Below are 25,007 nucleotides of genomic sequence, written 5' to 3' on the forward strand. Positions count from 1 at the left end.
TAGGTATCATTAATAATCGAATTGCTTGTAACACCTTCAGAATGTAGCAATAGCAAGCACCCATCCGTTTTCTTTCTTCCACTTACTGTATCTAACTTTGGGTTGTGACTGGGCTGGAGCCTATCCCAGCTGCCATACGCCGAAAGGCAAGGTACACCCTGAACAGGTCGCCTGTCTCTGACAGGACTAACAGAGAGACAGACAACCATACAAACTCACATCCACACCTCTGGCCAATTTAGAATCACCAATTAACGTAACCCTGTTCATGTTTTTGGAATGTAGGAGGAAGTCAGCATATCCGGAGAGAACCCACACAAACACAGGGAGAACATTAAACTCCACACATGAAGTCTCAAGCGAGCCAGTGGTTTTATTTTTCTTAAAATATTTCTGTAATTGAAAGTATGTGGAAATGTGTCTCATGCAGAGAAACTGGCTGAGAGGCAAATATACAGCCAGAAGAACATGTACAAAAAGATGGCTGTGCTTAACATTTCCCAAGTCTGATGTAAGGCTTCAGGTATGACAGGGGTATATTCATCACATAACGGCTGTTTTGTAAAGACTTGAAGGTCAGAAAAAAATCTGGTCTCATGCTCACTATGAGCTGTGCTTCTAGCTCAGGAAAGTATAAAATGCGGTCTTGTTTCAAAGACAAGCAGTTCCACACAGGCTGTCATACCCTGCAAACGACAGAGACAAACAGAACTTCACTGATTGAGAGTAAATCAGCCGATGCAATATTTCTTGCGAATCCTGGACCTGTCCACAATAAAAACTGCTCAGTCATAGCAGGTCACCTTAATATTTCGACTTCTGTTTCAGCAGTTGCTTCCTGTAACCCTGTGTTTCTTATGACATTTTGAGGAAAAACAAACACATTAGGCATCAGCAGGAAACTTTTTTCCCCTGGCTCCGTTTCACTCTAGATGAGAGCGCGTTACATGCTCTAACCTGTGCAGACTCTTCCTCCAGCCGCCTCTTCTCATCCTCCGACTCAATCAGCTTCTGTTTGGTCAGCAGCAACTCTTTATTTAGGGCGTCCGCTTTCTCCTCGGCCTGACACACACATGCACAGACACACAAAAGACACCATAACCCAGTGCTCAGTAGGTCAATGAAAGTCAGAGTCGCCCTACTTTCTTCTTAGTTTTCTCTCTCTTTTCAAGGAATTGGGGAAAAAAAGTTTCTGTTCAAAAACACTTGCGCTTTCATCTTTGCTATAACCTTTTTTAGATGTTCTACCAGAAGTGACAAATGACAGTTTAACAGCCCCACCCAATCATACACAAATATTCTTCTTTGGCTTACATTGTCAAGGTCTTTGCGCAGGGCTATCTTGCTGCTAACTAGTTCATGTGCCAAGTCATCATTTTCTTGCTCCAGACGCATGTTGGCCTCTTGCAAACGCCGATTCTCCCGCTAGATGGTGAATGTAAGAGAAAAAAAAAGCAGTGTTTAGAAAGAAGAAAAGAGAAAAACAACCACAAATCAACACAAAAATGTTAAGAATGAAATAATCAAAACGTTTAAGACAGACGACACTGAACACGGAGAAGTGACGATCCACCAAAGAGGAAGGAAAGCGCTGAGATAGCTGAGCAAGGAAATAGAGTTAAGTTTGATTGTGCAAACATGTCTTACTGGTTCAGCAGTTTCCAGAGCGATGCGACAACACACATATGAAACCGAGAGTATAAAAGTTCACTCTGATCAGCTGAAAACGTAGCCACAAAGTAAGAGATGTCTGTAATGTTTAACAAGACATAACCGGTTTGTACATCATTAACAGCAATCTACAGCTGTAGTGGGAATAAAGTCGGAGCACTTAGCACAAATTCTAACACCTCTCCTTCTATTTCTAGGTCAACGTTTCCATCTTTGTTAAAACATTTCATGTCTGTGTCACTTTTCTTCTTTTTAAGCCGTCTGATCCTGATCCATTTGCACATGGATTTACATATCCTTGTATTAAAGTGTGGACTACACAACTCCAGCTTTTATTATCACTACTATGACTCAAACTGGCGTGAACATTTGACTTTAGCGTAGAGCGGATGAATCCCTCTTACATGGCAAAAATAGAAACACCCCAAGATCAAAACACTTCTTTGGACACGAACAAAAAAAAAGAAGTGATGGATGATCTTGTAGTGCACAAAACCATCTTGTTACCCTTGAAATGGCATAATGTATAGTTAAAGGCTTTTCTATGGCCTTGTAGTTTTTATTTGCTGAACAAGGACTGTCAAGGTCCACAAGAAATATAGATTTACTTTGTTCAGCTATGAATGTCAGAATATAGTCGCTGCTTTACCACTATATGGTAATCGTGGGGATGACACATAATTCATGAATACTGAAATGGTTAAACCAACCAACCACTAAAATAATAATGTTACTATGTAAAAAGACAGAAAACAATATAAAGAAAAGTTAAGCGAGATCTGTATCATCCTAATTCTAATAATATACGTTTTCTGAAGAACTCTAATCTGAACAGATATAATTTTTAAAAAATATTTTTACTGCTGAAAAGTTTTGTAAATTGTAAGTCATTTAGTAACCCACCACAAAGGCATGTTTAAATATCAACAAAAACATGACATTATGAGCTATAAAAGCATGGAACAATATTTCATAATGTATTTTTAAATAATATGCACCTACAGCACTATATGAGAGCATGCCATCTTTTTAATTTCACAGCAATAACATCTAATTTATATCTATAAAAGTTGAATTATATAGACCTAGTAACTAGCCAGCAATGAGCTGAGACTGCCATATAAGCAACATCTAACACCCCTACACTTTTAAAACTTTTCTCAGTGTTAAGCATATCATTTTGCCAACAGAACAAACAAGCCAAACAATACTGAAGCATGGGTATGTATAGGTACTTTATGCCACACCCCTTTTCCCCAGGGGGTCGCCATGGCAGATTTGTCCAGGCCAGTCTATTAAACACTACACCACAGAGCAATGCAATGAATGCACAGAGCCAAAAGAAATAACGGTTCTGTGTATTTGGTAGTGGAGAAAGATCAAAACATTCTGGGGAAAGATTAGAGTGACACGTGAGAAGAACCAACATTAACAAAAATGATACAACATTTTTTGTTTTGTTTTTTTAAATGCCCTGCCCAGCAGATAAACAACAGACATAAGAGGAGGAGGAAGAGGAAGTCCAACAGAATAACGGTTTGTTATGAACCATGCAGTTTTTGTTCTGCCGTATTTTTATTGTTATTTTAAGTGATGCGCTGTGCCAGACATTTTGTTCCTGGAAAAGGAAGGATGAGACTGCTTTATGCTAAATAGGAGGAGCATATCATTCTTGTTTTGGCTGGTTTCTTTTTCCTTTTGCCATTATTTTTTTAAAGAAAAATATACTCATCATTTAACCTTCCTGTATTGAACATATCGAGACAAGAAAGGGGACTGAAATATTTTGTTAGAAAAACCACGTACCTCATATCTCTCGATGGGGGCCTCCTGTTGCTCTTGCTGCTCCCGTATGGTGTGGTACTCCTTTTCATATTTCTTCAGTTTCTTCTGGCTGATCTGTTGAGCAGAAAGAGTAAAACAACAAATGATGAAGAAAGGAAATACAACTAGCTTACTAAGTTTGGTTTAATGTGACGGCCAGTGGAGAGGTTTTCAAGTCTTTTGCAAACAAAGACAGAAGACTTTTAATCTTTGCTCGACTGCAGCTTTATTTATTCATGCATTTGAATAACATGTAACAACACATGGGGTGGTATTATTGGCCAATTTGCTACTGTTTGTAACATCTAATCTTACCAGTACCAATTTATAATGAGATGTGTGGATTTTCAATGCCCTTAGTTAAGGGTTCACAATCAATGCACTACAGTGTTTGCATACTTTGACTATATACTTTTCCCCATGTTGAAATCTCAACATTCATTACCTAATGATGTAGCATGACCTTCATGCTGTTCCGATTCATGTGTCTTTATGCATTCTCTCAGTGTGTTTGGTTGCACGTTCTCCTCCACAAAGTACAGAAGGTCATTCAGGGCAGCAGGTCTCTAATGCATCCATCCTTCTATTGTCTTTTTTCTCACATCTACGGCAAAACTTTGGTTCTCCAACAGCTCATAATTAAATTGCCAATGAAGTACAGAGAGTATCCACAAACCTCCCGAGTCCAAAGTTTTTTATAAACAGAGAATATTTTTCCACTTTGAAAGGTTTCAATCAACTGCAACTACTAATACTGTATGTAGGTGCACAAACATATCTGCACACGCATGCTCATGTGTAGTAGCTCAAAAAGGTATGAACACAAGCTAAAACTTTGACGCGCCAAACTTTTTTTTAAAAGTGTCCAAGAAAGAAATTCAAACTTTTATGGTTTTATTTAAATTTCTGGGGTAATTTGCATATATTAGCATTAGAAGTCATAAGGCTGGCAGATGAGAAGAGGAGGTTGGTGCAACAAAAGCACACTGAGACAACATAAATGACCTGGTTTGACCCTGAGATTATGTCTTGAATACAGTTTGTGAGCTGAATGCACAACACAAGTACTTCTCTCATACTGACTTTAAAAATCTAATAATGATAATGACCTCTCACTGCAGTTAAGTAAATAGTTTGCAGACTCCCAACCTGGAAAGATACTCAGCACTGCTTTAACACTGCTGTGAATATGATGTAAAGTTGATAAGATATATATCAGATAATATAATTTAGATGATACAAATGGCCTTGTTTAGGTTTTGTATCTCTTATAGTTCAATGACTTAGGAAGCAGGATGTTGAATTTTTATATATATGTTCATTTTCCAATAATGTTGGTTATTTTAAAAATATGAATTAGGGTACATTAAGAAACTAAAAAAGGGGAAGGGAATAAATTTGACATTCAACGAAGAAAGTTATGAAAGTTGAACTATGAGAATAAATTTGGAGACATTTTTTATAATTAATTTCAAGATTCCGTTTAAAAAAAAAAAAAGAAATACCAAAGTCACAGATGACCTCAGCCCGGGCTCAGATTTAAAGGAAGAAACAAAGCTGGGAAAACTTTGGACTTCCAAGGTTAAAGTCATACATTAAAAGAATAACTCTGAGTTTATGAGAAACACCTCAGAATAAAAGCCTGCTGTAAAAAAAAAATAAAAAAATAAAAACTTTCAAGATTCCGGTCACCTTGAAGGAAGCGACCTAATTGTTGCTACTTTGACTTCCCGAAATGAAATAAATACATTTAAAAAAAAAGGGGTGTACCTGGAAAAAGATCACATAAAGTCAAATCTGAGATAAAGCTTCCAACACAGCTGCAACCCAGAACAATTTGTAGTCCAGTCAGCCAGTACCTTCAGTCGTTTCAGGTTAGTTACTGATACAGCCAGTCATCACCCCACATTGCTATCCAAGCTTCAAATTACTCTGCCTTGACTGAGATTTAATTCCCAGTGAAGTCATTACAGTAGTCAGTGACCTCAAATGAATTCTTGGAATTATTTTCTCTTGCCAGATAACATACTTGCTACGGGGAATCCCTAAAGAAAAAAAGCAGCACAGATAAGTGTAATACTCAAAGACAGCATATAGAAGAAGTCAAATAAGCCAAAAGGAGTATAAGCTAGAAAATCTGTGTTTTTCTGGTGGTTATGATTTAAATTCAAAAGCGATACCTCCGATTTATTTCCAGCAGATATTTCTTTGCTGAAGATCATTACATGATCTGCCTGTTGCCCAGCTGTCTAACTGCGAACCAAAAACTTCAAATCTCTCGGTCTGCTGGCTCCTTTACAGAGTCTGTGCAAATAAATATCTCTGCCCAAAGCTACCTTCAAAGTCAGGTCCCTTAAACTAGGCCAGACAGTTCAAAACGGGTCAGGACACAGGTACGAGTGCGCCTGTTTGAGATACTGAAAAAGACACGTGTGTTTGATTTATCTGTTAAGGTTGGTGTAAAGCACGGCAGTGACCCCTAGTGGTATTTGAGAAATACTGCTTGAAAAAATCTTTTACTTTTGTGCATAATGATCTGCGAATGATCAACTAATGATCATATATCACATATTTGGTACCATATATTTTGTTTAATAATTTACTGTTCAGTTGGGTTTGAGGCTTTCTGAATATTTTAAGAAAATCATCTGTTTATTCTTATTTATACAAAATATGACAATAAGACACAAGTCTACTATCTTTAAGAAAAAGCCAGGTTGAGCAGGTATAAGTACTACATGCTCTGCTTTAAACTAACCTTCATGCTACAGGCCAGCTCCATCAGTTTCTTTGCGTTTTCCTCGGAGCGGTACCTCTTCGGAACAGGGACGCGAAAGAATTTGAGAGCACCCTCGAAGTCTGTTTGGATTAGATCATCTTTCGATGTCTGGGGAAAAGCAGATAAAAGGTAAATTAGACATAAATTTACATTACTCAAGCCTAAACAGCCTGTCAAGGAAAGACTCATTTCCTTTTTTGTTAAATGAAGAAACAATTCTTAAGGCAACATCCTGGGTTTGGTTAGGAACACGTGAGCACTAAGATAAAGACTGTGTTTGTGGCCAAGTCTATAAATCTATGGTAAAATAAAAGTTGTTCCACAGATTTATTTTATTTTGCCTGTTTATTTTATGGATGGAACTGTGTTCTTCAAGCACAACGTCCCCTTAAAAAAAAGCACGTGCACTGCTTTTAGCACAGAACAGAGGGGTGAGGCTGCACATGTCTCACATGCATAAACCTTTTAGAATTTGAGGTTCTGTTGGCACAACCTCTCCATTTCTGTTTCCACTCAAATCTTCTGGCCATCTTTGAATGCTCATTGGTTTGATGCTACAGTCACACTAAAGAAGACGGCGGTTGGAGCAGCACGACCAAATTTATTGCAATAAACTTGTGATCTCATTGACTTTTCAATGGTCACGTCGAAGACGGGGACCAGGTCAGTAAACCACTTGCAGTCAGCTGCTATGCTGAAAGCAACTTTTGTGTTTTAAAAATTAGACTGAACTTATTTGCAAACCTTCACTAATCTGCTTGAGTGACTGCAGTCTCAGGCTGCCTCCTGCCAGTCGACCTGCATAAATACCTTACCCAGATGTTAAGGGTGTTGCCAACAACACAATTGCAATCTACACACAATCATCAACCAATTTCCCCTCATCACAAGGAGGTTGCTGTCCCATTTTCACTTTGGTGTGGCTGAACAATAAAATAATTAGTTTTTTGTCTGGGCTTTCTTACCTTTAAAAGTGCCAAGGCCACATTGAAGATTACACTAATGCCCTGAGGGGAGAAAAAAACAAAATGAATTGATTAATTACTGTTGCTTAAAGTTTTAATGAAAAAAGCGACTGACAAAAATCACACATAAACGTTGTCATATGCTTATTCTTGAAAAAATAAAACATCTAAAGTGCTTTCATAATAAAACCCCATATTTAAGTGGTGTGCTTGTTTCTAGGGATATACTTTTACTAAGTATGTGGATAAGCACAGCGGCTGCTCCTTTTCTTCCCAGATGATTTGTTAAAGCGGTCTGACTTAATGGGGTAACTTCATATCTCTCCACAGGATCTGAAGACAGCTGCTCAGCTTGGACCGCTACACCGGAAGGTCAGACTTTACCCTGGTCTGAGTTATTGTGTGATCTGAAACAAGTCTCCCTGGGTCTGGTCATAAATTCCTAAATCTTGAACCACATCCCAAGTCCTGCTGCTTTCTTCCACCATCACTGGACTGACATCATTCAGCAGATTAATGAGACGAGGGTTTTCCTATATTCAGAGTTTCAATTCCCAGGGTAAAAAAAAAAGATATCTATGGTACCTACGGTGCTGTGAAAAAGTTGTTGCGCCCTTCCTGATTTACTACAGTTTTTTATATTTGTCACACTTACATGTTTCAGAGCATTAAACAAAGTTTAATATCACACAAAGATAACCCAAATAAATTGTGTTTTTAAACAATGATTTCACTGATTAAGGAAGAAAACTTATCCAAACTTATCCAAACTTACCTGGTTCTGTGTGAAAAGCAATTGCCCATCTTGTTAAATCATGACTTAACTGTGATTAACCTAATTTTTGGAAAGCTGAGTTCAGCTTAAGTAAACAATATATTTGCATAATGACTGAAACTAGCAGATCATTCTTCACATGAATGATCAAGAAGCTGACCTCAGCTGAAAGTGAAGAAGTCACTTGGATGAGTGACGAAACATTTCTTCCACTAAAAACGCTACATCCAGATGAATCGAATCAACTTTTTGGGATTTCCTTACCTGGATGATTGAGCATCCATCAAGACATCTTTGTCTAATATCTGAATTTGATGATCTGAAACATTTTAGTGTGACAAGAGAAGAAAAATAAGGAAATCGGGAAGGGGAAAACCCTTTTTCACACCACTGTATAAAATTTATTTCAGAATCCGAGGCGATTTCCTTCTTGAGTTATCAATTCAAACAATTTTCAGAAGACTGGACCTCTGACCTTGAGCTGAAGGTTTAGGTCACAGAGATTCAAACTCCTTCAATATTTTTTGTAGACACACCTATGGTATGAATTTAAAACTCCTATGTCGCTTCATTCTCGAGTTACCCCACTCACAAACTTGGATCTCCATGTCACATCATGTCACCTGCCGGATTGGCAGGGTAACCACAACACCCCATCAGCCTTTAACAGCTGAGGGCATTTCTATGCCATGAGTTAATAAGTCATTACCTCTGTCGATTGAAGTCACTGAGGTTTGTGTTTAGATTACGAACCTCGCACAGCAGCAGGTCGATTATATGGAAGACCATGTAGAGGGGGAACTTGGCTGTGAAGAGAGTGAGGAACCACTGTGAGGCGTACATGTGAGCCTCCAGGCCCACATTCAGGAAATGGTTGTACAGGTCTGGTATATATTCCTGGAACAGACACGTTGAAAGCAAGAAAAGCAATAAAGACACAAAAGGACATGGGGTTAGAGAAGCAGATTGAAGAATGTGGAGGAGGAGAAAAGGAAGATGTAATAAAAAAAAGATAGCAAATGGGGGGGAAAGGAAGGAGAGCAGCTAGAAATCACTTCAATTCTACTTAAATACTAAGTAATACACCTTGCTGGTCTTATGTATTACATTATATAATATAATAGTATATATCAGTGTACAGGTGCGCAGAGCATTCAGTTATACAAGTTTATATCATACAAACCTGCATAAGTCTCTCAAGCTGAAAGAACTTGCAATGAAGATCTTCAAAGTTTTGCTTGAAAAGATCCCTGAGCCCATAATCAAACATGATCTTCACCAGGACACTGAATGCTTGCTCCTCTGGCATCTAAAGAAAACCAAGAGATTTACTTATTAGTGCCTTAAGTCAGTTCAGTCATGCTGAAAACAAGGGTTTCACATGAAGTTAACTGCAAAGTGCCCCAAGAAATTCTAAAATGTCACTTTAAAAAATCCTCTGGTCGGATGCTTTATAAAAATGGCCATTGTTTCTACACTAGGTGGCACTGTTGGCACTTCTCCGGACCACAGAGGAGTTTTAAAACAAGCTACAGGTTTCAGATGATCACTGTGACCATATTGTACACACAAAAAAAAACAAACAAAAAACCTCAACATTAAAGCCTTATGACTATGCAGAGTTCTGCGGTTAAAACCTTTGCTAGAGACACATGCGTGGGGGTTACTGCAACATATACTCCTGAACACAACAACAAGATTAGGAAGTTGGTCTGGACTCCAAACACCTTAGATCCCAATGAGCAATTGTAGGATATGCTTGGTCCCAGTCAACACAGCCCATCCCAAGAGGGGACCTGTTTATTCCCCAGAGAGTCTGAGCTGTTTTGGCAGTGCAAAGGGAGAACTACTCAATATTAGGCAGGTGGTTTAATGTTGCCGTCTACATTACATAAACAAATAAAACCTCTAAAATTTCCTTTTATAGGTACTTATTGACCAAGTTCTGAGAGACATTAAACATAGGATGGAGGATGTAATAAATTAAGCCAATCCTCCAGTGTTTCTGAAAGCTGGAAGGGTATCGATGTCAAAGGAAATAAAACAGCCCCGCTCAGCTATGACACTATATTTGAAATACTTTTTTTTTTTCCCTGGACATGCTGGTATGTAAACTCACGTGCAACAGCAGCACTGCAGCCAAGAAGGACTGTCCCTGGCAGTACCCGATCTCCTCATCGTAAACAGAATAAGCCTAAAAAAAAGAATGCAGACAGAAAGAAAGGTAACAAACTAGTGTCACGATAAATAATAATAATAAAAAAAAAGAAATAAAGAAATTAATGTATTTGTATAGTATAGCATACATTTTTTTCTAAAGATTTGGGAAGTTACACCAAGGCTGCAAAGCAATGTGTAAATACTGATCTTGTGCTGCATTTAATTGATGGTGAGAACGTAATTAGTATACCATATATCTACATTTACAAGAAACATTAAACAAAACACATCAACAGAACAGGCAGTGACCGCCCACAATTACAGTAAGCCAAACAAAATGAAACAAATATCTTATTTTTTCACCCTCAGCACGCTGGTTTGGCTACAGAGAACTTAAATTATAATGAGTATGAGCTGTGTGGCAGTATAATAATGAAGAAAGACTGAATAGGACCTAAAGAAATCAAGTCTAACTGGATAGATTCAGAAACAAACAGAAAAGCAAGAAAAAAGGGGTCTGAAGGAAATGTTGGTACAAATGTTATGTATTAAATTGCTTTGGGAGCTAGGGAGAGAATCAGGCGAAAGGGCTGTAGTGGCCTACTGAGCTACAAACACAAATTATGAGCATGAATCAAACGGACAAAGTGTGGATCAATCCATACATGCAGGAGAGGGAGGGCCCGCTGAATTATTTAAACACACCTGAGGAGGTGGTTGTCTGGGAAGAGATGGATGTCCTCACCTGAGTTATACATAATAAATGACATGAAACTAAAAACTGAACGCACTGCAGTCGGGACATTCGTGACGAATTATGGAGGTATAGCTTCAGATGTATGTATGCATATTATTGACGCATGTGCTCGTTTTCATGAGAAAGAGAGCACAGATGCTCGATGATCAAAACGCCAACGTTTTGAATCAAACGCGCACACCAAACTACGCGTTCGATTTAAAAAAAACTTGTTTTGCTTTTCACTCTTATGAACTCACTGAACCACCCAGTAACCCGGTGAGAAAGTAAATTAATGAGCGGTTGATTTTAGCGTTGGCACCTTCAACTACTGCTCTACAGACCTACTGTGGAGCCAGTCATTTACATAGTAATTATATCGTATTCCAGAGAAATGTGATTCAATTTCACATGGAGATTATTTTTATTTCTGACAGGTTTCATCAAGAACGACGGCTGCAAGCTAACCAACTGCTTGTTTTTCACCTGTAATTACATGCAGTTTTATAAAAAAACAACTTCATGAGTGGGTGTGAGTTTACAAATCTATGTCAGGACACAAGCTGTCTATTACAGCTATTTATACTTCTTAATATTTAAAAGATTTATTAAATATTATGTGAATTTCAGTTTTGATTCAATTCCATTTAGTATGAAATTGAAATAGTGAGCCAAACCACAACAACAGGTGTGTCAAGGTGATTTATACCTTAGGTAAAGAACCTACAGTGTTAGAAAGACTACCCCAAAAATCAGACAATCCACAAAGAGCAGCACTAGGACTAGAAAAAATCCATTTTAACAGGAAGAAACCTCCAGACGAGCATGGAGGGTCAGCTATCTGCTTCGAGTGGTTGCAGGTGAGGGGAAAGAGGAAAGAAGGAAGAGTTTATAGGGAGACGGGACAAAACAATCTATGGGAGGGAGAAAACAAAATTTAATGACCTGCAGTAGTGGTGCATAAACATCTGGCAGTGAAGTGAGTTGAGTGGGAAAGGAAAAAACTTCATGCATGCAAAGACCACAAAATGCTGCCTTTTATAAGCAGAAAAGTAAACTAGCAGTGCACATTAAAGGTACACTGTGAAAAATATCACTGCTAGACATCAGTAGATTGCAGATTGGCCGCCATTCATGAAGTAAGTACAGAATGTCAGTCCTCCATTTATCTCAGCTGGAGTCCACGTCTATTCACACTGTAGGAGGCTGTAAAACTTTGTGAAAGGAGTCTGATACGAGTCGACGAGTCAGTGAAACTCACTTCTGTCTCATACTGAGGTGAGTTGTCGGTAAGTGTTGCTGTTTTGGTCACTGTTAGCCGGCGTTATTGAAACTGTCTTTGAAGCGGATCTGACATTCTGACACTCACGATGTGAGACTGTAATAAACAGGGACGGTCGCATGTCTAATCTGCTGACAATATCAGGAAAAAAACAAGCATGTTTATGCACATTTTCATGTGTTCAGAGCATGAGGCTTGAGGTGAGGAGGAAGAGGATGAGGTGGAAATGAGGGAGCAGAGAGAGAAGAAATGGATGAGGCAGACATAATAAGAATGGGATAATTAAAATATCCATGTATAAATAAAGTTTAAAATACCTATTTGTGATCTTTAAATTAAAAGTAATTTATGAGGCGTACTACATATGCCGCCGGCCTCTAGCTTGAAACATAAAAAATAATTAGGCGGAACAGCGACGCCCATCTCAGCTCAGATGGTGGCGCAACATGGCAAACATGGCAGCCCCTGCTCCTATGTAGTTTAAATGGATTAATTCCCAATTTATGACAATGCACTGATTATTGGAAGATATAATTATACACTAATCAATGTCTATTTATGAGTACGATGTTCTTTTTTCTATTGAATAAACTAAAAAAAATGACTCATTGTAATCTTTAAATGCAAACATATCAGATTATCCTGGAGTGCCTCTTGAAAACCTTTAAACTGCTCACTAATAGTAAAGCTTAACATTTATAATAAGTGGGAGCGTCATTTTAATCATCTCTGCTTAAGCCACTGGCCCAATATCCTTGAAGAGCACTGCGAAGTATTACTACTATTGTTCTTGACCCAGTTTATCACTCCCTGTTATTTCTTCATTATGTGTATTTTAAGCTGTAAATTTACACGCAGCAGAAGTTAATGTGGGGGAGAGTGGGGAAAAGAGTGCTGCTGACTTGTTTCTGCAGTTCTGCTACCAAATGGTTTACACCTCATTTGGCATACAGCTGTTGCAGTAGCTTTGTGCACTGTGTGAATCCATTTTAATGACTGCCTGGATAATGCCCTCTGCTGACTTCAGAGGAAAAATTAACCTCCTCCTTGTGTGTTAAGTGTCTCACCTTGCAGATCTTATAGAGGGAGTCTTGTCCATCTCCTCCAGTGTCTTTGAAGTAGTCGTGAGCTGGAAATGTCCGGTTAATGTCCCTGGTGATGGCGCTGTCCTGAGGGGACTCCTAAAAGTGAAAAGAGAAGAGAGAGAGAGAGGTTAAAGTGGATTGAAAGGAGGTGAAGAGGCAGAGGCAAGGTGAAATTCAGTAACTAAAACATTCAAAGCCATTTTTATTATTCGGTCTCTGCAAAAAGAGAAAAATCAATCCGCAGAGACCCAGCAGTGGTCAGTGCTGTAGAGTATTTGCTGGCCTCACACATTGCTGAGATTTACAGTATGGGGCAGGAATAAAAAGTGGTAGGACAGAGTGTTCCCTTCCACCGTACAGATTGTCCACAGCTCAGTGCCTTTTTATTTGTCTGTATCTGCCCACCCCACTTTGACTCTAATAATGACCACTTCTTCTTATACGTAATATAAGCATTAGTTTCTGATGGTATAGTACGTATGCAAACAACAGGCACATAACACAAAACAGATATTGTTATTTACTTGGTAAAACATGTTCAGTGAAACAAATAATATACTAACAGCTTTGCTTTTACCAAAAGTGGAAACTAAATGGTAATTTAATTTGTGTAATGTTGTATGTAAGATTCAATTCTTGGTTTGGTGACCTACTTGATGTCAACTAGATGGTCATTTGGGAAGAAAATAAACTGAGACTGAAATACTTTACAGCAACTATAAACTGAATTTAACAACTGCATCAGGTTTAAGACATATTGTCTTTAGAGAGGGATAGATGGATGGCTTAAGCAGTTATTATCCAGACTGCTGTGTGCTCTTAAGGTTTTGCTATTGCACGCTTTTTTTTTTCTGTAAAATTGAAAGTACATGCCATCAAGGTTAATTATTTGCACTACTGTAACACAATACAGTTCTATTTGGTCCCAACATCAATATTTTAGACAAATTCACATTTCTTTTCAAACTAATGACCCAATTTTGCTACTTGCACTTTATTATTATTATTATTATTATTATTATTATTATTATTATAGTAGTAATAACTTTCATAGCAAGTTTATATAACCGGTAAGATATTTCACTAGATGAAAATGCAAGGGAGAACAAGAAGATTCAAAAAATCATCTTCTTGGGAGTACACAAATGTTCCAAATCCATCTAGCAGCCCTGGTATATTTCAGTGTAGACCAACTAACTGACTTGGGCCATGCAGCAGGACAATGCAATGGCATGGCCGACTCAAAGTGCAGACCTCAACCCGACTGAAATACTGTGGACCTTTAGAGAGCTCAACATAAACAAATGCCCGCAAACCTCAATGAAGTAAAGCAATGTTGTAAAAAAGAGTGGGCCAAAGCTTCTCCACAACAATGTAAAAGCCTGATAAAGTCATAAAGAAAACTATTACTTCAAGTTATTGCTGTTAAAGGTGGTCCTACAAGCGACTAAATCCTTAAATGTGCTTAGTTTTTCACAGAACCGCATGGCTGTATGTGTGGAGATTGCACACAGTACATATACAAGCCTGGGGAAACGTATTTCTTTGGCATATCACTCCACAGAGTGGATATACTACACACACATAGATCAGTGAATAATATAATCTAAACTAGCCGTGCTTTGCAAAGATTAATCACCACTTAATTCATTATTCATCACAAGTGAATTTCAGAGACACGGCCTCTAAATAAAAAATCTTACTCTGTAACTCCCCATTTGTATACAACAAATCAAACCCACTTTTAAACATAGCTTTATGTAGCATTTGTGGGTAAAATAAGTATACATTTGGGACTATGTATTGGGTGATGTTCACTGAACTTTGTAATCTGGTGCCGGGATCATTCTCTCAAGCAAAATGAGGGCGTTGGCGCGACAACAGAGGGAAACACTTTCAGTCATCGGTGTAAACCTATAATGTCTCAGCCAAAAATGTTAAATTAACTTTTTTTTTTTTTTTTTAATTGTAAGACTCATTTCATACATGTAGGAAAATGTTTCCATTACATGCTGGAAATTCATAAATTACACCTAGAGTTATTTGCTTGTATGTTTTTTTAACCATTGCTGAAGAGCACTTTAGCATAACTAAACCTTTATTAATCCCTACAGGGGATCAAATTCTGTCCGAGAAAACAATCCTGCAAACCCATCCTCAAAGTAGATGTAAACTTAAAAGAGAACCCTTCATTTAAATCGTCAGTGTTTTCAAACCACTCGTGCTCCCTTTGTAGCTAATTATACCTTTTTGGTCACTCTGTTACTGTACCCATCAAGTCCCTCCTTTTTCCGAGGTTTCTGTTCCAACTTCCACAAAGGAAGAGAGTGTAACAAAAATAATGCAAGTATGAGAAGAAATGCAGGAAGAAAGGGATATTTAAACAAAGCAAGCTAATGGGGATAAGAGACCAACAACAGTGGTCCACTCCACGACTAACACCACACCCTAAAAAACACTGAGTGTGTATACATGTATGGTATTGTGTGAATTGTAGACCTTGGGAATATGGGATGAAGACTTTATGTTCTGTTCTGCCTTCAAACGACTGTTTTAGAGTAAATAATTGACTTTAAGGTTGAGGTTAAATGAGGTTATGTTGTGATAAAGGTTGGTGTAAGGCTCAGGCAGTTAGCTGTGACAGTTAAGAACAAGGGGAAGGTGTTAAGTCAGTGAGTGAAAGTGATTTAACTAGATGAAATTCAGAGTAATTTTGGTGACTATAGAGTTGGTTTTTTGGTTGTCACAGAGCTGGAGCTCTGAATTACACTGTAGCTCTCGTTCAATCGGACATACACAATAACAAATCTAATTATCTGAGATTAGTCATGTTCACTTTTAAACACGGTCACCTTGCTAGCAGCAAGTTGGATCCCCATTTTACTTTTCCACGGCATAGCTTCAACCAGCTGCTAGAAATATTCCTCACAACTTTTGGTCCACATTGACATGACAGCATCACACAGTTGCTACAGATTTGTCAGCTGCACATCCAAAAGTCCTCTATTGGGTTGAAATCGGGTGGCCTGGTACAGAACAGTGAACTCTTTGGCATGTTCAAGACACCAGTTTGGGATGATTTGAGCTTGTGACATGATGCACTATCCTGAGGGAGAAGGCTATAAAAAGCTGGGCACACTGTGGTCATAAAGGGATAGACAAGGTCAGCAACACCACTAAGGGTCCCAAATTATGTCAAGAAAGTCTTCTTTGGTTCAGGCACCTGAACCATGGATCCATGCTTTCATGTTGTTTATGGCAAATTCTTGATGTCACAGCACAAATCAAAACTCATTAAAAAAGGCGAAAATTGTGAAATTAAGCTACAGTTTTCTGTTCTTAGCTGACAGGAGTCCCACCTGGTGTGGTCATCTGCTGCTTTAGTCCTCTGCTTCAAGTTTCGATGTGCTGTGCCCTCAGAGATGCTCTTCTGGGATCAATAAAGCATTTCCCCCCCAGACACCTGCTGCTCACTGGATATTTTCTCTTTTTCTGACCATTCACTGTAAACCCTTGAGAGGGTTGGGTTGTGTGGGAAAATCCAAGCGGATCAACAAGACTCAGACCAGCCTGTCTGGCACCAACAACCATGCCACATTCAAAGTCGCTTAAATCACTTCTGTTCCCCATTCCAGAGCTCGGGTTGAACTTCAGCAGGTCATTTTGACCATATTTGCAAACCTGAATGCACTGAATTGCTGCCATGTGACTTGCCAATTTGATATTTGTATTAACAAGGACAAGAAGAACAAGAATACCTAATAAAGTATATCTTCTAAACTTGGCAGGACCTCACCATAAAGTGCATCAGTAAAATCCAAAGTGATTGAGACATTTAGCCTCAAGGGTACTAAAAACTTGTGTCCCAGAAATCTATTTATTCAAAGAGAAAACCATTGCATCCAATGTGGCACATCCCACAGAGCTATAGTCTCTCTGTGAAAGATAACCATCCATGTTTATACAAGCACCACTTAGCCATACTTATCGTAAGTGTTTAGAGCATGCACAAAGACTTCTGACATAATGGCCAATTAGCTTCCTCCCTATCTGTCAGCTCAGTTAAAGAAAAGTTCAGAATTAGAGTAGCACAAGAGAGGAAGAAAATGCATTTAGTATCTCAACATAATGTACGGAAGCATGAGAGGAAGTGAGAAAAAGAAACACAGAGAAGCAGAAAGAGAGAAAACATGAAAGATAAAATACATCTGGAGCTAACTGGAAAATTATCAATGGAATTAGAGTACGAACAGAAAACAAACAAAAACAAGACCAAAAAAAAGATCTCAGAAAAAATTATATTGATTCATGTCAGAGCCTGACTAATATGGAACCAATATCACTACCAATTACCAATATTTGATGATTAAAAAAAAACACTTTCTGCTCTTCTGATTCATCAGCTGATATTTTTCTATAATTTGATATATTTAGTTTTACGTTTACTTGTTCACGTGTTACCTGACTCTCCTTCATTCTGCTGCTTTTTGTATAATATGGACAGACTCGTAAATAGCCAATGTCAAACGGTAGTACAAGCTACCAGTTAGTCAGTCTCTACTTGAGACCACTATGCCCGTTAAAGAGGGTCTATTTTGCTCATTTACTGCTCTATATTGATATTCTATGACTCTACTAAATGAGCTCTCCACAATTCCCAACTTAAAATAATTCCTATTTATCTTACAGTGGGCAATTGCACAGCTCCCCTCCTTGGTGCATACTCTGTCTAAAAAAAAACACATTTTAGCTTCTTTTCCTCTCACTTTAAGCCAACTTGTTTTTCCTGATTGGAGCTGTGTGCCTGTGATGCCCTTATCAATGACAGCCATTTTACACTTTTGTAAAAGCATCGCAGAATATAAGAAAAATCATATTACTTCCCCTTTGAAGCAGCCATTTTCTCTAAAGTGGACTCGGCAGATATGTTGTTCTAAGATTCTCGGAGGACTTGCCACAATTATTTATTCATTTGCATTTAGGTTGTCTCAGATCGGCCTTTTCTGTAGTTCTCTCTATTCTCGAGCACACCAGCCTGTTTCTGTTTAAAAATCTGTACAAACATTACAGATGCATCAGAACACTTTTGGCTATCAGTAACAAGTACTGCTGAGACCCACAACACCCATAAACTGAGTGAAAGTCCAGGAACAAAACATTTTCTGACAGAACACCAATAAAATGTCTTCACTGGGGGTAAGCCAAAAATGGCTGCGCTACAGTGCAAATGTGTGTGTGTGTGTGTGTGTGTGTGTGTGTGTGCATGAATCTAAAGCTTGGAGTTAAGCACTAGACTAGAGCTTCCGTGAGAAGGCTGAATAGCTAGCTCTCTATTGTTTACGTCCCCGATTTTCTCTGACTCAACACAATAGCTGACATGTCACTCTGTTATTCTTTCTCTGCTCCTAAAGGACCCTACCAAGACACCAAGAGAACATGGGGTGATATTTATCAAGCTTGCCATAAACCTTTCACCCTGAACAAAATAATACAAAGTGCTGCATTTAGATTACTTAACTTGATTTAAATGTAAATGGAAGAATAAATGGTGAATGTTTTACTGTCCTGTTTTAAAAAAAAACGTAAAAAAAACAACGTAAATATAACTGAGATGAATTCAGTGATTCCTTCTCTTTTCTTTAAAATGACTGGTAAATAACACTTGCTTAGGCTTCCCATAGTGCAGTTTCCTCACCTTAGCATCAGCCATAATTAAATCTTAATAGTCTGTCTCATGCCCTACTTTCTGTGCCATTTGTGCACTGGTTTCACTGCCTCAGCAAAAGGAGAGCAGACAAAATATGAATCTCATCAGAATAGAAATGACAAGTAATGTCAACTGCCACATATTTTACATCAGTTTCAGCAGCATTCAAATTCAGCTGAATAGCTGCAGGCAGAAATATGCTGCTTTTCGAGAGATCTGACATTTTGACTAGTGAAAACTTGGGAAATCAACAACAAAATTCAAAATTTAACCTCAGTTCTCCTTGTTTTAGTTCAGATTCAGTTGAATAGACTGAAATAACATCACATTTATTTGCCTAGTACAGATACACAATGCACAAAAATGCTACAAAAACAAGGCAACAAAGCATTGAGTAAATCAGAAGAATCTCACGTCCACCAGCAGCAAAAAAAACATTTAAATTATCCCCACATTCATGATTCACAAAAGCTAACATCTCACGCAAACCTCATCAGAAATTCAACACCGTTGGCAAATAAAATATTTTGCATTTTAGCATTATTTTAAAAATGGAGTGGCTCTATTTTCTCAATCTGAAACTTACATAGTTCCGACTGTTCATTACATGTATTATTCAGTGTTCAATGTGGGCAAGAGTAAAAATCTTGACTTTGGAAGCTTTCCAGAATACACCTCACTTACAGTGCTCAGGTTCCTCTTGTGTATTTAAAATAATCAGTTCCTTAAAACAGCTGCATCATAAGTCAGCCTTTAATGACACTGCCTGTTTTGACTAAAGCAGGACGATAAAATGATCTTGATAATTTTCCGGGGAAAGAAAACCCTCCATAACAATGATGATAACAGACGAGTAATTTACAAGAAAAACAAAACAAAACACAGTTTTGAATGTGGGTCAGCCCTAATTTGCTGATTACACTATCAGACTACAAGAGGGCAATGTAGATGACACGTGCAGGGCCAAGTCAAGGGTAAAAAATAATTTTTAAACTAAAAATACAAAGCCAGTCTCAAGGCGACACAAAGACTTCTAAGATTGGTAAATTGCGGTTAAGAGAGGCCCTAAAACAAATCAACAATATGTCTTCACCACCATTTTAACAGGTAGTTGTACTCCTCACTAACTATAGAAAGACCAACGTACTAACGCTATCTTTGCCTTTTCAGTCATAGTACCTGTGACGGGAATTGGACAAATCACTTTATCATTAACCTTTTCCATGACAAACGATTCGTTTATCCAAGTGAAAAAAATCCAATAAATGACACTTTTATCCATTAAAGTATGTGACTTCATTAGGACAAAAGACAAAGACGCTGTATGCTCATAAAGACATTTAAATTTATTCAAATGCGCTTTGATTACAGCCAAAGAAAAGGATATAAGCTTCTGGATGTTCAGAGTCATTTTAGTTTTCTTTCTTTGCATCTACTGAATACATTTTCATGACCTTTCTGAGTTTACTAATCAGTCTGTTGCAGGTGAACTATGTGCTCATTTACTATTGTGCCCACCAACAATTCTTTTCCTCTCTCTCACAGAAGAATGCTGCATTTAAGCTACAAATGACTTCCTAAACCAGCTGTAGCGGCCACATTTCCTCTTGTTCTTTAAAATCTTACCCAGCGTGCCATAGTTGTTCCTCATAGTCACCAGTGTCATGTCCTTGAGAACATGGAAGTGATTATTTTCCCACAAGACAGACTGAATGTGTACGCAAGATCAATGATGTGTCACCATTATACGCTACAATTTACAAAACTGTACCTTTAAGTTTTATAGTTTTAAATTAGTCAACTTTAAAAGCCATCAGTCTTTACAAATTGTGTTTACAGCAGAAAATTTAAACAGAAATATCTAAAAACAAACTTCAGTCTTTTTAATCAGTAAGCATGCTGCTAATCCTACCTAGATTGCGCAACATTTATCACTTTACAAGAACAAAAGGAAAAAAGTGAGTAGAAAAGAAATTTGTATAGTTTAACAATCAAACATTCAGTACGGCAATATTGTACACTTGTTTAGAGACTGAAACAAAAATAGGAAAGATTACAATATTTGGCATTGCTACGCAGATTACAGTATTTAAAGACAACATGTGAATCTATCTACCACCACAATACTTCATACTCACATACACTCACAACGCACAGAGGGGAAACACTTGAGGGAAGTGCAGCTAATAAAGAAATGAGCAAAGGGGAAAGCTTCAGTAGCACCCTTGCTGGAAAATCTTAAACAGTCCAAATTCAACCAATGGTCGCATCCTGACATATCTGTAAACTCTCATACACAACAAGCACACATGAATGAATAAATGCAAAAGAAAAAAATAAATAAAATAAAAAATTGTTTAAATTGTTCTCAGTCATGTTTTCACTCCTGGTTAATTTTGATTGTACAGAACAGATAAACAATGACAAAAGTGAACTTGTGAAATATAAGTATAATTTGCAAATATATTTCACAACTCGTGTGGTTCAGGTTACTCCGCAGTGAATGTGGACCTGACATTTTCATTTCTGTACGTGCGTACAATTGACAGTTTGTGCCTTCCAAAAACAGCCAAGTGTTAATAAACAGAGCCCTCTCTAGCTGTTAGAGGAAATCATTTCCCAACAGTTTAAAATCGTGTTTCTATCAAGGCAACGATATATCTCAGTAGTCTGAGAAACAGTCATATTCATGCACACAAGGCATCGCCGACCCACCGCAAACTTTGAGTAAAATCCGCTAGCATTGATCTTTTATACACTAGAGAAAAGTGGAAAAATATCCACGAATACCTACTGAACTCTCTTTGGTAGTTTAAATAAAATGTATAAAGCTCGAATTTCTCTAGCTAACCAAACGCATAAAAGAAGACTCCATAGCTCATCGCAAAAGTAATTCCTCGCAAATTTAGAGCTTAGGACGGTATGCACACAATCAGTCCCTCTTCTTGTTGCCGCACAGAGGTAAGCCTGCTGGCAGAGTGAATGGGCTATTTGTCTGTTCTGATTGCATGTGATCCCTGTTTGTTTGCGTACACGTGTACTAGATCCCAAATGCAGGCACAGTAATGCAGTCACAACACAGCAAACATCTAAGATTGTACTAAACAAAACAAAAAAAAGGAATCATTTGAGATTGTTACAAATATCTGACTCAGGATGTCATAGGATTGTTTCTCCTACCAATCCAAAAGATAAGGGGTAAGGCTCACAGTTGAATGGTTATTCATATGAATGCTAATGTAAATGCTCTTGGGCAGTAACTGTGGGTGAGGCTCGGAGCACTGAAAATTTTTGACTGGTCAAGTACTTCTGGCATTTCAGTCAGACGGTCTCGCAATCATAAAAATCTTTAAAGAACAATAGTCATTAGGAACAGCCCAAAGAAAATGTTCAGTTCCTTAAAAAAAGTTAATAAGTTTAGGCTTTTGTGGTTGAAAATATAGTTGTGGTTTTTTTTCTTTGCTTCTTTGTTTTTCCTCTAACCAACAAGAAAAATCTCTTAAAAAATAAATAAAATTAGCCCAAAGATGTACCAATAATCAATATAAAATAAGTGCAATAATACATCCTTCCTCGGCCTTTCAGTGCCCCAGAAACACAAAATCACATTTGCTACATAATCATAACAAAGGTGCAATGACATATTACTTGAAAGAGATATTCACTAATCATTACATCTGCATTTTTCAGGTTAACAGTCATATGCCAAAGCTGGTTACCATACTATATTACAAAGAAAAGGGATGTAGTATGCAAACTCACAAATCATTTAAAGACATTTGTGAGCAACATCAATAAATAGGTTAATCTAAAATTCAAAGTCGGTAAATCTAGGTGGGTCTACACCTACCTACTCCTTCAGCGACAAGAGACAACAAATATTTAAAGAAAAAAAGTTGCATCATTTTTAATATTTAACACTGATTTATGGTATGAGGACTGAAAACCATAATTAACGAGCTGGTTGTTATCAGTTAGCTTCAGTACATCGATCCTTAATCACAGAAGTCACTTGTTCTGTTTGCATTCATCTATCCTGCGCTTCATTCAGTATTACTTATGTGACGATGATCTGGCAAATGAAGTGAAATCACTTTATTTCAGAAACGGCACATTTAGTTTTTCAACACAGTTTCGGTAAGGGTTTTTGTTATAACAATTTAAGGATTCACTTAAAAAAGGAACACTGGTAGATAAACCTTTTGTTCATCCTCAAGTTACTTTACGTCTACGGCTCTCATATACTTTTTTTTTCCTTATTTCAACCCCCCTCCACCTATCATGCCTGTCCTTGACCATTTTAAAACATCATGAAGAGCCACTTTTTTTTTTTCTCATAGATTTACTCTCGACTTATTCTACTTGCCAGCTGTGGCTTGTGCAGAGAGGATGCTTGTCTAACTTCCAAATGCAACAGAAACGGCATAGGCTATTCAACACCTTGTTCCATCTCTTTACAGCACATTTTAGCAGCATTTTAACAGCCATCACTTCAGCCGTTTCTTACGTGTCCAAATGCCAATTTGGCAAAAGTGTTTACCCTACACGTGACATGTTGTACCAGTTCTCATCTCCCCGTGACCATATCCCCACCCCTTTTCAGCAGAACCAAAAAAAGCCTTTTTGGTGTTCCTAACCCCATAGTTGCTGCCGCTGCGCTGCAAACAGAAAGAGCAGAGACGTTTGAGGCCCTTCCTGAAGGCAGAGTTGGAGAGGCTGTAAATGAGGCAGTTACAGAAGCTGTTACTAATAGCCAGCCATGTGGTAAGGAATGATGCTGCAGGGTGGTGGTAGATCCCTCCACTCTCCAACAGAAAGTAGAGGATATAGGGCAACCAAAGGATATAAAACACACTAGTAATGCGAAACAACACCATAGCATAACGTCTGTCTGGGTATGCTGATGTGGACTGCTGATACTGGGGTTGGGACAAGTGGGGTAACTGTCCTTGCTCTACTGTACTGTTGTCCTTGACCACAGAGCCAACTGCGATTCTTGGGCCCTGCAGTTGCTGAGGTCCATAACGTGCATGGCGCTCGCTGATCTCTCGGGTGTGCTGTCGGCAGATCTTGAAGATGTTTGCGTAAGTGAAACAGACAGTTAGAGCAGCTGGAGCGTAGAGCAGCGTAACAATGAAGGTTGTGAAAGCCCGACTTGTCCTCCATTCCACTGCGCACCACTCCACAACATCGCCATGATAACCAGGTTTCCCCCATCCAAGAAAAGATGGGAGAAACACCAGAGCAGAGTAAAGCCATATCAACACAATACAGCAGCGCACTCGACAAGGTGTCACTAGGGATGCATAAGTCAGAGGCCGTGTGATGGCGATGTAGCGGTCTACACTCACGCATGCTAAAGACACCATTGAAACTGACTTTAAAACAGATACCATGTACCCGAACACCTGACAGGTGAGTTTGGGATCGAAGCTCTGAAGATGATGGAGTAGGGACAGGGAGGGGAAAAGGCAGCTGACTCCCACCAGCAGATCGGCATATGCCATAGTCTGGATGAAAGCACTGGTGGTGTGCTGGCTGAGCAGAGGGGCACAGTGAAACACAAAAATCACCACTAGGTTACCAGAAATAATGAGAACAGTCAGGAGAAGTATGATCGAAACTTCAAGGAGGCAGGTCGTGAAAATCTGGGAATAGCCTATCTCAAGTAAGCAAAAGGGAGCAGATGAGTTTGAGAAGTCAGCAGAGCTCTGGTTCAGTGGATCCAGCGAGGAATTCATCATCTTGGGCAGAAATATCTGTCCGAAGGGCTCTTCAAGGATACAGTAAATCCTAGAAGCCACTACTTTGCCCGGTCGCTGGGTAGAGCTCAGAGAAGCTGTATGGTTTCAGTCCAAATGCAGTGCTCCATAATGAGACTGCTGGCGTTTATCATTTCAAATGAATGAAAGACTGAAAGACCATAAAAAGGTGAGAAAGTCCCCAGGAATTGTCTTCAGAGCAGGCTGTTAAGGTTTCCAAATGATGCAATACGGGTCCTTTTCTTTTTCCTGTTTCGGCAC

General features: G+C 38.5%; 2 protein-coding genes across 3 annotated transcripts in view; both read right to left on the minus strand.

The window, feature by feature from the left end:
* rabgap1 (RAB GTPase activating protein 1) overlaps window positions 1–25,007 on the minus strand; it is a 77,288-nt gene that overhangs the window by 12,967 nt on the left and 39,314 nt on the right. For both annotated transcript variants that reach the window (XM_080876052.1, XM_080876051.1), the window contains 9 exons: window positions 13,260–13,373; window positions 10,134–10,208; window positions 9,198–9,323; window positions 8,768–8,911; window positions 7,240–7,281; window positions 6,254–6,382; window positions 3,478–3,570; window positions 1,315–1,425; window positions 958–1,062 (listed from right to left, as the gene is read on the minus strand). In XM_080876052.1, coding sequence (XP_080732178.1) covers window positions 958–1,062; window positions 1,315–1,425; window positions 3,478–3,570; window positions 6,254–6,382; window positions 7,240–7,281; window positions 8,768–8,911; window positions 9,198–9,323; window positions 10,134–10,208; window positions 13,260–13,373 — 939 coding nt within the window. The remainder of the gene's footprint in view (window positions 1–957; window positions 1,063–1,314; window positions 1,426–3,477; window positions 3,571–6,253; window positions 6,383–7,239; window positions 7,282–8,767; window positions 8,912–9,197; window positions 9,324–10,133; window positions 10,209–13,259; window positions 13,374–25,007) is intronic.
* Window positions 20,438–24,985, minus strand: LOC308391869 (putative G-protein coupled receptor 21). Its single transcript, XM_080874626.1, has one exon. It carries the CDS (start codon window positions 24,726–24,728, stop codon window positions 23,526–23,528), a length of 1,203 nt encoding a protein of 400 aa, XP_080730752.1. The 5' UTR covers window positions 24,729–24,985; the 3' UTR covers window positions 20,438–23,525.

This window comes from Rhamphochromis sp. 'chilingali', assembly GCF_963969265.1.
Source record: "Rhamphochromis sp. 'chilingali' genome assembly, chromosome: 2".
NCBI lineage: Eukaryota > Metazoa > Chordata > Actinopteri > Cichliformes > Cichlidae > Rhamphochromis > Rhamphochromis sp. 'chilingali'.